Source organism: Erythrolamprus reginae, chromosome 2, assembly GCF_031021105.1.
Source record: "Erythrolamprus reginae isolate rEryReg1 chromosome 2, rEryReg1.hap1, whole genome shotgun sequence".
Taxonomy (NCBI): Eukaryota; Metazoa; Chordata; class Lepidosauria; order Squamata; family Dipsadidae; genus Erythrolamprus; species Erythrolamprus reginae.
Window position 1 is genome coordinate 18,566,878 of NC_091951.1, and position 13,593 is coordinate 18,580,470.

Here is a 13,593-nt window from a genome sequence, read left to right on the forward strand (position 1 = left end):
AAACTAGATTTTGATTTTCTTTCTCTCTTTCTTACTCCCATTCTTTTTCTTTCTCTTTTCCTTCCTCTCTTTTTTCTATCTGTTTCTCTCTCTTCCTCTCTTCCTCTCTCTCTCCTTCCCTCTCACTCTTTCCCTCTCGGCTTCTCGGGCAGGTTTGGAAAACTCTGAGTTGATGATGATTTTTAAGTGAGCGATTGCTCACTGCTCAGCTTAGAGGGAACTATGGTCGGGGCCCCTCTGGGGGTCAAATGACCGTTTCACAGGGGTCGCCTAAGACCATGGGAAAAGACAAATTTTCCACGGTGTTAGGAACTAAAACTTCTATTCTGGTGTCTTGGAACATATTTTTAAAATATGGCCAATCAGGCGTTTACAGTGGGGGTGTCCCTCTGACCTTCCTGCCAATCAGCTTAAAGCTCTGTGGATTATTGGCACTAGACTTATGGTTGGGGGTCACCACAATATGAGGAACTCTATTAACGGGTCGCAGCATTAGAAAGGTTGAGAACCACTGCTCTATAACCTTCATTGTGTATTATTGTGTATTGGACAAAATAAATAAACCCCAGCTCTGGGCACTTTCAAGAGGAAATTGGACTGCCATTTGGCTGGGGTGCTCTAGGGTTTCCTGCTCAGGCAAGGGGGTTGGACTTGATGACCTGCATGGTTCCTTTCAACTGGAACAATCAATCAATCAAATACTGTAAATAAAATAAATAAAATTAAAAATTAAAAAATAATAATAAAAAAATAAAAAATAAAATAAAAATATAAAATAAAATAAAATAATTCTATAGCTACTAAAGGATTGTTTTCCACCAGAACAGGCAATTTGGCAAAATTGAGACCAATATGCTAAACGAGCTTAGGGCCTTTCTCCAATTCTCCAAGAAGCTGCATTTTAAAAATATAAAACAGTTTAACTACTAACAATTAAGAGATCACCTTTCAACTTGGTTTATTTATCTAAATGATTAGTTAAAATGAAAAATCACAGTAATTATTGATGGCATGATGTGCAAAAATGAGGGAGATTGCACACACACACACAGAGGAGGGGCAGCCCCGCTTGCAGCCTGCAAAGGGGGACACACTCTTCCCATAGGCAGAGGAACTCTCGACACCGAGCCCATCGGAGGAACAGAGGAGGTTTCGTAGCTTGTGGGCCTGGCTGGGTGGGGGGAGGAATTAGAGGGGAGGGGCGAAGAGGAGGAGGCGGGAAAGGGGCGGGGCTTCAGGGTGGGGGCGGAGGCCAAGAGGAGAGCAGAAGCCCCGCCCTCGCATCTACCTCCCCCCCTCCGGATTTCCGCTTCCTTCCAAGATTCCCGCGTTGTCCTGCGAAGATTGTGGCTGGATCCCGCTCGGGATACGTGGGGGCTTCTCCCCGCCAGCAGGACGGGAGCTGCGGATCCCGCTCTCCGCCTTGCAGGCTCTTCCTCGGGGAGATCCGGCTCCCTCCCAGGGGCACAAAGGGGGCTCCGTGTCCCTTGGGCTGGATCTGCCCCCTCCTCGCCCGGCGGAGGCTCCCCGGGTGGATCCGGGAAGGAACTTTTGGGGTAAGTTGCCTTGAGAAGGTCTCTCTGTGGTCCGCCAAGGCACGAAGTCTCTGAGCATCCCGCAGCTGCAGTTGGGGGGAAAGGGAGTAAACGGAGCTTTAAAGTGGTTTAATGGGCTCTAAAAACAAACTGACCTCATTGCAATGGGGGGAATAAAAGCTTTAAATTAAATTTTAATCTGAATTGGGTTAATGCTTCCCCCAAAACTTTAACCTTAGACTGTCTACAATCGACCTCTCCCCGTTTATAAGAGGTCGGTGTGTGCATAAGTTCACCATTGTTCCTATCATCCATGTCCTATTGCCTAATTTACCTGGACCTATTTAGAAACATAGAAACAGAAGACTGACGGCAGAAAAAGACCTCATGGTCCATCTAGTCTGCCCTTATACTATTTCCTGTATTTTATCTTACAATGGATATATGTTTATCCCAGGCACGTTTAAATTCAGTTACTGTGGATTTACCAACCATGTCTGCTGGAAGTTTGTTCCAAGCATCTACCACTCTTTCAGTAAAATATTTTCTCACGTTGCTTCTGATCTTTCCCCCAACTAACCTCAGATTGTGCCCCCTTGTTCTTGTCTTCACTTTCCTATTAAAAACACTTCCCTCCTGAACCTTATTTAACCCTTTAACATATTTAAATGTTTTGATTCTGTCCTCCAGACTATACAGATTGAGTCTGGAAGTATAGCTGATAGAGAGGTGTATAAAATGAGACAGAAGGAGGCGAAACAGATAATATATGCTGCTAAAGCCTCAAAAGAGGAAGAAATAGCAAAATCTGTAAAGAAGGGGGATAAAACCTTCTTCAGATATATTAGTGATAGGAAGAAGAAAAACTGCAGCATCACAAAGCTTAGTACCGGGAATAATACATGCATTAATGGGAATAAGAAGATCGCTGACCATTTCAATAGCTACTTCTGTTCAGTTTTCTCAAAGGACACCTTACAAAATAATACTATAGAGGGATATAGCATTGCTTCCAGCTGTACGGATTCAGCTCCAGTGATCTTAGAAGCCGATGTCTTAGAAGAACTTGAAAGATTAAAGATAAATAAGGCAATGGGTCCAGATGGCATCCATCCCAGAGTTCTTAAAGAACTCAGATCTGTCATTGCTACCCCCCTGACTGATTTGTTTAACCAATCCCTGTTAACAGGAGATGTTCCTGAGGATTGGAGAATGGCCAGTGTTGTGCCTATCCACAAGAAGGGCAGTAGAGAAGAAGCTGGAAACTACAGGCCAGTTAGCTTGACATCAGTTGTAGTTAAAATGATGGAGACTCTACTCAAAAAGAGGATAAATCAGCATCTAAAAAACAATAACTTATTGGACCCAAATCAGCATGGCTTTACTGAAGGCAAATCGTGTCAGACTAATCTCATTGAGTTCTTTGACTATGTCACAAAGGTGTTGGATCAAGGTGGTGCCGTGGATATTGCCTATCTGGACTTCAGCAAAGCCTTTGATACGGTTCCACATAAAGAGCTGATAGATAAATTAGTGAAGATTGGACTTAATCCCTGGATAGTTCAGTGGATTTCAAGCTGGCTGAAGCGTAGACATCAGAGAGTTATTGTTAATGGCGAGTATTCTGAGCAGAGACAGGTTACAAGCGGTGTGCCACAAGGGTCTGTTCTGGGTCCTATTCTTTTTAATATGTTTGTGAGTGACATAGGGGAAGGTTTGGTAGGGAAGGTTTGCCTATTTGCCGATGACTCTAAAGTGTGCAATAGGGTTGATATTCCTGGAGGGGTCTGTAATATGGTAAATGATTTAGCATTACTAGATAAATGGTCAAAGCAATGGAAACTGCAGTTTAATGTTTCCAAATGTAAAATAATGCACTTGGGGAAAAGGAATCCTAAATCTGAGTATTGCATCGGCAGTTCTGTGTTAGCAAAAACTTCAGAAGAGAAGGATTTAGGGGTAGTGATTTCTGACAGTCTCAAAATGGGTGAGCAGTGTGGTCGGGCAGTAGGAAAGGCAAGTAGGATGCTTGGCTGCATAGCTAGAGGTATAACAAGCAGGAAGAGGGAGATTGTGATCCCCTTATATAGAGCGCTGATGAGACCACATTTGGAGTACTGTGTTCAGTTCTGGAGACCTCACCTACAAAAAGATATTGACAAAATTGAACGGGTCCAAAGACGGGCTACAAGAATGGTGGAAGGTCTGAAGTATAAAACGTATCAGGAAAGACTTAATGAACTCAATCTGTATAGTCTGGAAGACAGAAGGAAAAGGGGGGACATGATCGAAACATTTAAATATGTTAAAGGGTTAAATAGGGTTCAGGAGGGAAGTGTTTTTAACAGGAAAGTGAACACAAGAACAAGGGGACACAATCTGAAGTTAGTTGGGGGAAAGATCAAAGGCAACATGAGAAAGTATTATTTTACTGAAAGAGTAGTAGATCCTTGGAACAAACTTCCAGCAGACGTGGTTGGTAAATCCACAGTAACCGAATTTAAACATGCCTGGGATAAACATATATCCATTGTAAGATAAAATACAGGAAATAGTAAAAGGGCAGACTAGATGGACCATGGGGTCTTTTTCTGCCGTCAGTCTTCTATGTTTCTATGTTTCTATGTTTCTTTCCTGATAAGATTTATGCTTAAGAGCTTCCACCATTTTTGTAGCCCATCTTTGGAACCTGTTCAATTTGATCAATATCTTTTTGTAGGTGAGGTCTCCAGAACCGAACACAATATTTAAATACTGTATTTCGATCATGTCCCCACTTTCCCTTCTGTCCTCCAGACCAGTGTTTCCCAACCTTGGCAACTTGAAGATATGTGGACTTCAACTCCCAGAATTCCCCAGCCAGCATTCGCTGGCTGGGGAATTCTGGAAGTTGAAGTCCAAATATCTTCAAGTTACCAAGGGTGGGAAACACTGTTCCAGACTGTACAGATTGAGAAGACTGACGGCAGAAAAAGACCTCATGGTCCATGTAGTCTGCCCTTATACTATTTCCTGTATTTTATCTTAGGGTGGATCTGTTTATCCCAGGCATGTTTAAATTCAATTACTGTGGATTTACCAACCACGTCTGCTGGAAGTTTGTTCCAAGGATCTACTACTCTTTCAGTGAAATAATATTTCCTCACGTTGCTTTTGATCTTTCCCCCAAATAACTTCAGATTGTGCCCCCTTATTCTTGTGTTCACTTTCCTATTAAAAACACTTCCCACCTGGACCTTATTTAACCCTTTGACATATTTAAATGTTTCGATCATGTCCCCGCTTTTCCTTCTGTCCTCCAGACTATACAGATTGAATTCATTAAGTCTTTCCTGATATGTTTTATGCTTAAGACTTTCCACCATTCTTGTAGCCCGTCTTTGGACCCGTTCAATTTTGTCAATATCTTTTTGTAGGTGATCTCCAGAACTGAACAGAGTATTCCAAATGTGGTCTCACCAGCACTCTATATAAGGGGATCACAATCTCCCTCTTCCTGCTTGTTATACCTCTAGCTATGCAGCCAAGCATCCTACTTGCTTTTCCTACTGCCCGACCACACTGCTCACCCATTTTGAGACTGTCAGAAATCACTATCCCTAAATCCTTCTCTTCTGAAGTTTTTGCTAACACAGAACTGCCAATGCAATACTCAGATTGAGGATTCCTTTTCCCCAAGTGCATTATTTTACATTTGGAAACATTAAACTGCAGTTTCCATTGCTTAGACTATTTATCTAGTAAAGCTAAATCATTTACCATATTACAGACTCCTCCAGGAATATCAACCCTATTGCACACTTTAGAGTCATCCGCAACTATGCAAACCTTCCCTACCAAACTTTCCCCTATGTCACTCACAAACATATTAAAAAGAGTAGGACCCAGAACAGACCCTTGTGGCACACTGCTTGTAACCTGACTCTGCTCAGAATACTCGCCATTAACAATAACTCTCTGATGTCTACGCTTCAGCAAGCTTGAAATCCACTGACTTATCCAGGGATTAAGTCCAATCTTCACTAATTTATCTATCAGCTCTTTATGTGGAACCGTATCAAAGGCTTTGCTGAAGTCCAGATAGTAAACCATGCTGATTTGGGTCCAATAAGTTATTGTTTTTTAGGTGCTGATTTATCCTCTTTTTGAGTAGAGTCTCCATCATTTTAACTATAACTGATGTCAAGCTAACTGGCCTGTAGTTACCAGCTTCTTCTCTACTGCCCTTCTTGTGGATAGGCACAACACTGGCCATTCTCCAATCCTCAGGAACTTCTGTTAACAGGGATTTGTTAAACAAATCAGTCAGGGGGGTAGCAATGACAGATCTGAGTTCTTTAAGAACTCTGGGGTGGATGCCATCTGGACCCATTGCCTTATTTATCTTTAATCATTCAAGTTCTTCTAAGACATCGGCTTCTAAGATCACTGGAGCTGAATCCGTACAGCTGGAAGCAATGCTATATCCCTCTATAGTATTATTTTGTAAGGTGTCTTTTGAGAAAACTGAACAGAAGTAGCTATTGAAATGGTCAGCGATCTCCTTATTCCCATCAATGCATGTATTATTCCCGGTACTAAGCTTCGTGATGCTGCAGTTTTTCTTCTTCTTATCGCTAATATATCTGAAGAAGGTTTTAGTATAAAATAGATAGCTACTATGCCCAGTTCTGCTTTGCTCAAGAATTGCAATTCTGCCCTCACTGTTGCGGTTGTTATTAACAATGGCACTTCAACTTAGATACCTTTACAGCACTCTGAGCAGTTTACAAATGTCAGCATCTTTCCCTCAACAATTTTGTCATTTTTCTGTATTTTTTGAAGGGAAATAATGTTCTCACCATCTTTTCTGTTTCACCAACAGGAAAACAGCTGTGACCAAAGATTTGCCTCCATGACAACTAACAAGTGGACAGTAGAAATTCAAACCAAGGCAGCAGCCACCAGAAAGCATGGAGGGTGGGAAACTCTTGGATCCTCCATCAGATACAAGCAGCCCTCCAAGAACGTCTAAAAAACCCCATGAATGCTCAGAGTGTGGGAAATCCTTTGCTCGCAGGACTCTTCTTTTGACCCACAGGAAGGACCATGTGGGAGGTGGATCCAGTCAAGGTTTGGAGGGTGGGAAATCCTTCTCTGGGAAAATCTCCAAGGATCTCAGGAAGCCCCCAACACTAAAACCCTATAAGTGTGAGGAATGTGGCTTATGCTTTAGTCAAAAGTCAGAACTTCTTAGACATCAGAAAATCCACACTGGAGAGAAACCCTATCAATGTCTGGAATGTGGGATTTTTTGCCGTGACAAATTCACTCTCAGAAGCCACGAGAGAATTCACACAGGGGAGAAACCTTACAAGTGTTGGGAATGTGGGAAGAGCTTTTCTCAAAGCACAGGTCTTTGGTCCCACCAGCAGATTCATGCAGGAATAAAAGCTTACAAATGCTATGAGTGTGGAAAAGATTTCGCCCAGCGTGCAGGTCTTCGAAGTCATGAGAAAACACACAGGGGGGAGAAAAACGAAAAGTGCCCCGAATGTGGGAAATGTTTTACCCATAAACCAAACCTGCTGCGACACCAGAGAATCCACAGTGGAGAGAGACCCTATGAATGCCCAGAGTGTGAGAGAAGATTTATGCTTTCTGCTAACCTCAAGAGACACCTGATGAGGCACAAGGGGGAGAAACCCTATGAATGTAGGGTGTGCGTGAAAAGTTTCGTTACACGAAAAGAGCTTCAGGACCACGAGAGAATCCACACGGGTGAGAAGCCATTCAAATGTGGGGAGTGTGGGAAATGCTTTCCCCAAAAACAAAACCTCGTAATCCATCAGAGGCTCCACACCGGAGAGAAACCCTACAGCTGCATAGAATGTGGAAAATCTTTTTCTTCTAACCAAGGACTTTGGACACATCATAAAACCCACACTGGGGAAAAACCCCATCAGTGTAGTGAGTGTGGTCAACATTATGGTAGCAAATCAACCCTTAGAGCGCATATAAAAATTCACACGGGGGAAAAAAATTACAAATGTTTAGACTGTGGGAAAGCATTTGCTTCTTCATCTACTCTTAGATCTCACTGCCGGATCCATACTGGAGAGAAGCCTCATAAATGCTCAGTTTGCGATAAACGTTTTTCTGCAAAATATGATCTGGCGAGGCATCAGCAAAACCACAAGAGAGAAACCACATGAATGAATGGAATGTGGGAAATGTTTTGTCCCATCTTCAATACTTCAGATGGACACCAGAAGTGGCCTCGCAAGTACAGTGGTACCTCTACTCTAGAACTTAATTTGTTCCGTGACCAGGTTGTTAAGTAGAAACGTTCTTAGGTGTTGTGGTTAGCTCTGGCCCAGCTCCTGCCCCAAGGAATGTGGAGGTGGATGTGGGGAAAACAGCCACATGCCACAGGCCTGTTTTGCTCCCGATAGAATCTGCCGACGAAGCCTCCTCTGATGAAGGAAGTGGGGGGGGGGGGTGATGGAAGAGGGGGGCTTGGCTGACAGCCCAGGAGGAGATCAATCTTCCTTATCTTCTTTGGATTCAGAGGAGGAATGTATAACTGGTGAGACCACATTTGGAATCCTGTCTTCAGTTCTGGAGACCTTTTTTAAAAAATATATATATATTTTTATTGATTTTGTAAATATGGTTACATAAAAACCAACATAAAACAGTGCATGTGCCCATCACCGACCGACAAGAACCCCCATCACCACCACCACCCATTGCGGGGGGTTCGAAAATTTACTAGTTTATATATATATTTCCTTGGCTCTACTTTGCATTTGTTATTACTGAAAGAGTGATTTATTTTTCACATTTGCATCACAGATTCTACTCAACATATAACCTTTCACCTTATTCCATCGTGCCATCAGCTTCTCCAGTTTGTTGTTTAATCTTATTTCCATGATTTCAAAATGTATGTGATCCACCATGTACCAGTACCAGTTCTGTAATGTCCATTTTATAGACCAGTTCTGGAGACCTCACCTACAAAAAGATACTGAAAGGAAATTTAAAAGGGAATTTTTTTCTTCTCTTCTGTTGATAAAGAACATTTCTTTTGCATTCAATCGTGTGTGTGTTTGCTTGGACTAATTACCCTGTAATTACGGGCGGTTGGCACATGCCGGAAGAACATTAAGTAGAAGCTATTTTTCCCATAGGAATCAATGTAAAAGCAAATAATGCATGCAATCCCATTAGGAAAGAAATAAAAGCTTGGAATTTGGGTGGGAGGATGAAGAGGAAGAAGAGGCGTCTGTAATATGGTAAATGATTTAGCTTTACTAGATAAATGGTCAAAGCAATGGAAACTGCAGTTTAATGTTTCCAAATGTAAAAAATGCACTTGGGGAAAAGGAATCCTCAATCTGAGTATTGCATTGGCAGTTCTGTGTTAGCAAATACTTCAGAAGAAAAGGATTTAGGGGTAGTGATTTCTGACAGTCTCAAAATGGGTGAACAGTGCAGTCAGGCGGTAGGGAAAGCAAGTAGGATGCTTGGCTGCATCGCCAGAGGTATAACAAGCAGGAAGAGGGAGATTATGATCCCGCTATATAGAGCGCTGGTGAGACCACATTTGGAATACTGTGTTCAGTTCTGGAGACCTCACCTACAAAAAGATATTGACAAAATTGAACGGGTCCAAAGACGGGCTACAAGAATGGTGGAAGGTCTGAAGCATAAAACGTATCAGGAAAGACTTAATGAACTCAATCTGTATAGTGTGGAGGACAGAAGGGAAAGGGGGGACATGATCGAAACATTCAAATATATTAAAGGATTAAATAAGGTCCAGGAGGGGTGAACACAAGAACAAGGGGACACAAGAACAAGGGGACACAATCTGAAGTTAGTTGGGGGAAAGATCAAAAGCAACGTGAGAAAATATTATTTTACTGAAAGAGTAGTAGATCCTTGGAACAAACTTCATAAATCCACAGTAACTGAATTTAAACATGCCTGGGATAAACATATCTCCATCCTAAGATAAAATACAGAAAATAGTATAAGGGCAGACTAGATGGACCATGAGGTCTTTTTCTGCCGTCAGACTTCTATGTTTCTAAGAGGAGGAGGACAGTCGCTGTTGAAGGAAGAAGGTGAGGTGAGGGGAATTTTTAAAAAATCCAAAACTTTAAGGATTAAAAACAAAAAGGGACTCTGAGGCGGCGAGGAGGAGCATGCGCCTCCCATACACCCAGTGCGAGGCTGCCTCCCGTACACTGTGCCAGAGAGAGAAACCCACGGGGAATGGCAGAAAACTGACCAGGCCTTCGTGCCGTTCTCAAATTTCCTGGGAAATTTTTCCAGGCTCAGGTTCTTAAGTAGAAAATGGTTCTTAAGAAGAGGCAAAAAAAATCTTGGAACACCCGGTTCTTATCTAGAAAAGTTCTTAAGTAGAGGCATTCATAAGTAGAGGTACCACTGTATTTGAAGTATGAGAAACCTTTCCTTTGCAAATCAAAGTTTAAAATGCATCAGTAAGTGAATATCAGAAATAAACCTATTTAGGTTTGAACGACGTTGGAATTTTTTTCTTTTAAAAAATTCACTGGAAACTTCGCACAGTGACAGAAGGGAAATCCTACAAATGTTTGGCCTGGGGAAACGTGAAATTTTCAAGAGAGTACACAATGAGGGAAAGGTGCATAAATCTTGGGAGTGTGAGGATTGTTTTGATCACAAAGCAGCATTAATGGCTTAGCAGAGTCTACGGAGAGGGGCGGCATACAAATCTAATAAATTATTATTATTATTATTATTATTATTATTATTATTATTATTACACAAAAGGATGTATAAGTATGTAGGGGGTATGTATAACGTTTTGCAGCTTACAGGTAATTGAAAGGTGCAAATTTTGGATGAACTTTAGAGAAAATGGGTGTGGATGGACCCCTGGCCTTAAGGGCAGATCATTGGTAGCTATTCATATGTCCCTGACACTGGTGATTCTCAACTTGTGGTGGGATGGTAAGATACATGCAGTGAGTCAACAGGGGGTCTTTGGCCAGAACTGTGGGGATCTTCTTTCCCACAGTTTTTGCCATTTGTCTAGTTCTATTGTATACCTAGAGTTATGTGCCCACACTATCATGGTCTCTTATCTGTTCATCTTCCATTTTTAGGCTTAACAAAAAATTGCATATTTAGGGGGAGTGATTTCTGACAGTCTCAAAATGGGTGAGCAGTGTGGTCGGGCGGTAGGAAAAGCAAGTAGGATGCTTGGCTGCATAGCTAGAGGTATAACAAGCAGGAAGAGGGAGATTGTGATCCTGCTATATAGAGCGCTGGTGAGACCACATTTGGAATACTGTGTTCAGTTCTGGGGACCTCACAAAAAGATATTGACAAAATTGAACAGGTCCAAAGATGGGCTACAAGAATGGTAGAAGGTCTTAAACATAAAACTTATCAGGAAAGACTTCATGAACTCAATCTGTATAGTGTGGAGGACAGAAGGAAAAGGGGGGACACGATAGAAACATTTAAATGTGTCAAAAGGGTTAAATAAAGTTCAGGATGGAAGTGTTTTTAATAGGAAAGTGAACACAAGAACAAGGACACAATCTGAAGTTAGTTGGGGGAAAGATCAAAAGCAACATGAGAAAATATTATTTTACTGAAAGAGTAGTAGATCCTTGGAACAAACTTCCAGCAGACGTGGTTGGTAAATCCACAGTAACTGAATTTAAACATGCCTGGGATAAACATATCCATCCTAAGATAAAATGCAAAAAATAGTATAAGGGCAGACTAGATGGATCATGAGGTCTTTTTCTGCCATCAGTCTTCTATGTTTCTATTTGATCAAATAGTATTTGTTCTTTATGGAAAGCAGAATATAGTAGAATAACAGAGTTATTGGAAGTCTTCCATTCCAACCCCCTGCTTAGGCAGGAAACCCTACACCGCTTCAGACAAATGGTTATCCAACATCTTGAAAACTTCCAGTGGAACATTCACAGTTTCTGGAGGCAAGTTGAGCTAAGGAGAAGTAGATTTAGTTCTAAGTTGCTTCTCTCCTTTTGCTTCTTGCTCTACCCGCAGGTGCTTTGGAGAATAGCTTGACTCCCCCTTTTATTGGTGGCAACCCCTGAGATATTAGAACACTGTTATCATGTCATTAAACAAGACTTACCCAGTTCCTGCAACTGTTCTTCGTATGTTTTAGCTTCTGGTCTCCTAATCATCTATATTGCTCTTCTCTGCACTCTTTCTTTTTTTACATTGTGGTGATCAAAACTGAACGCAGTATTCCAAGTGTGGCCTTACCAAGGCCTTATAAAATGGTATTAACACTTCCTGTGATCTTGATTCTTTCCCTCTTAATGATGCCTAGAACTGTGTAGAGTTTTTCAGCAGCTGCTGCACATGGCTGGCTCATATTTAAATGGCTGTCCACTAGGACTCCAAGATCCCTCTCACAGTTACTACTTTTGAGTAAGGTACCACATTTACTATACCTGTGCACTTTGTTTTTCTTGCCCAAGAAGACCGGTCCTGCAAGTAATCTGGTCCAATGCCATGTAGGGCTTCATAGGTCATAACCAACACTTTGAATTGTGTTCGGAGACCAACTTTGTCTTCGGAATTTTTTTTGTTTTTGAATTTTGAAGTGCTGGAGAGACTGGGCGTATCTTGGGAGGCCCGTGACTTCTCTCATAGCTGCATTTTACACCATCTGCAGTCTCCAAACGTTCTTGAAAAGAAGCCCCATGCCATAAAAAAGCATGCCATCCTAGTTGGAGATCCTGACCTTCTAAAAGTAGTAACTTCCTGTGTTTAATAGCTATACATTCTCTTACCCATGTTAATATAGAAGCTTGATAATGAAGCTCATAGTTTGGTAACCCCAAACCCTCATTATATTTAGATTCTTACAATATTTTCAATCTTTTTCTTGCTTTTTAAATAATAATAATAATAATAATAATAATAATAATAATAATAATAATTTATTAGATTTGTATGCTGCCCCTCTGCGAAGATTCAGGGCAGCCTTGCCAAATGTATTTCAGAATTATTGTATTCAGTTCATCACAGTACTTTTTTCCTACTTTTAGGGGGACCATTTGGAATAGAAAAAGTAACTTCAATAATATTTATTTTTATAGCTGCAATTCTTCCTACCGTTGATAGCTGCAAAAATTTCCACTTGTCCAAGTCTATTTTAATCTGTTGCAGCAGTCTTATATAGATTTTAATTGTTACAAATCTTGCTCTTTACTTATATTCCCAAGTATTTTACTTTCTTAACTCTTTGTGGATCTAATTTCTTTGTCAATTCACTTTTCTATTTTTCTGTAAGGTATTTTAGCTAGGGTTTTAGTTTTGTCTTTGTTTATTTCCAGCCCAGCAACATTCCCATAGTCTTCTGTTTTTCTGATTAACTTGGGGCCTGTTTCAAATGGTTCTTCTAAAATAAACTGTTGTGAGCCGCCCCAAGTCTGCGGAGAGGGGCGGCATACAAATCTAATTAATAATAATAATAATAATAATAATAATAATAATAATAATACTGAATCGTTTGCAAATTAAAACTTATTGTTATGAGGACTCAGCCGGTCTATTTTTCTACCATCCCAACAGTGATGTATAACATTGACAGCATCCCTTTGATTTACGGGCATTTATTGTCTTGTATGTTGTGCCAAGGTAGGAAATCAGAGGTGGAAACAAGGCTGGAAAAGGTGGGGAGAAGCCTCTTTGGGGCCTCTAGGAATCTCCCGGGAGGAAACGGCCTCCACCCTCCCTGTGGTTTCCCCAATAGCACACATTATTTGCTTTTACATTGATTTCTATGGGAAAAATTGCTTCTTATAAACTTTTCTACCTAAGAACCTGGTCACCGAACGAATTAAGTTCGTAAGTAGAGGTACCACTGTATATATATATATATATATAAAAGAGTCACTCATCATTCTTTTCTATCAGAGGTTTATCTGTGTCCTCAGGGTCACTTGAGTAATGCTCCTGGTTCTTACAGTCTACAATGATTTCCTCTGGAAATCCATTCCTGCCATTCAAACAAACACCATCC

The 13,593-nt window shown here is 41.1% G+C and overlaps 1 protein-coding gene across 1 annotated transcript; it reads left to right on the forward strand.

The window, feature by feature from the left end:
• The first annotated feature begins 1,332 nt into the window (after positions 1 to 1,332).
• On the forward strand, positions 1,333 to 8,612 carry LOC139159848 (zinc finger protein 502-like). Its single transcript, XM_070737272.1, has 2 exons — positions 1,333 to 1,556; positions 6,400 to 8,612. Exon 2 carries the CDS (start codon positions 6,488 to 6,490, stop codon positions 7,727 to 7,729), a length of 1,242 nt encoding a protein of 413 aa, XP_070593373.1. The 5' UTR covers positions 1,333 to 1,556; positions 6,400 to 6,487; the 3' UTR covers positions 7,730 to 8,612.
• Positions 8,613 to 13,593: the final 4,981 nt, after the last annotated feature.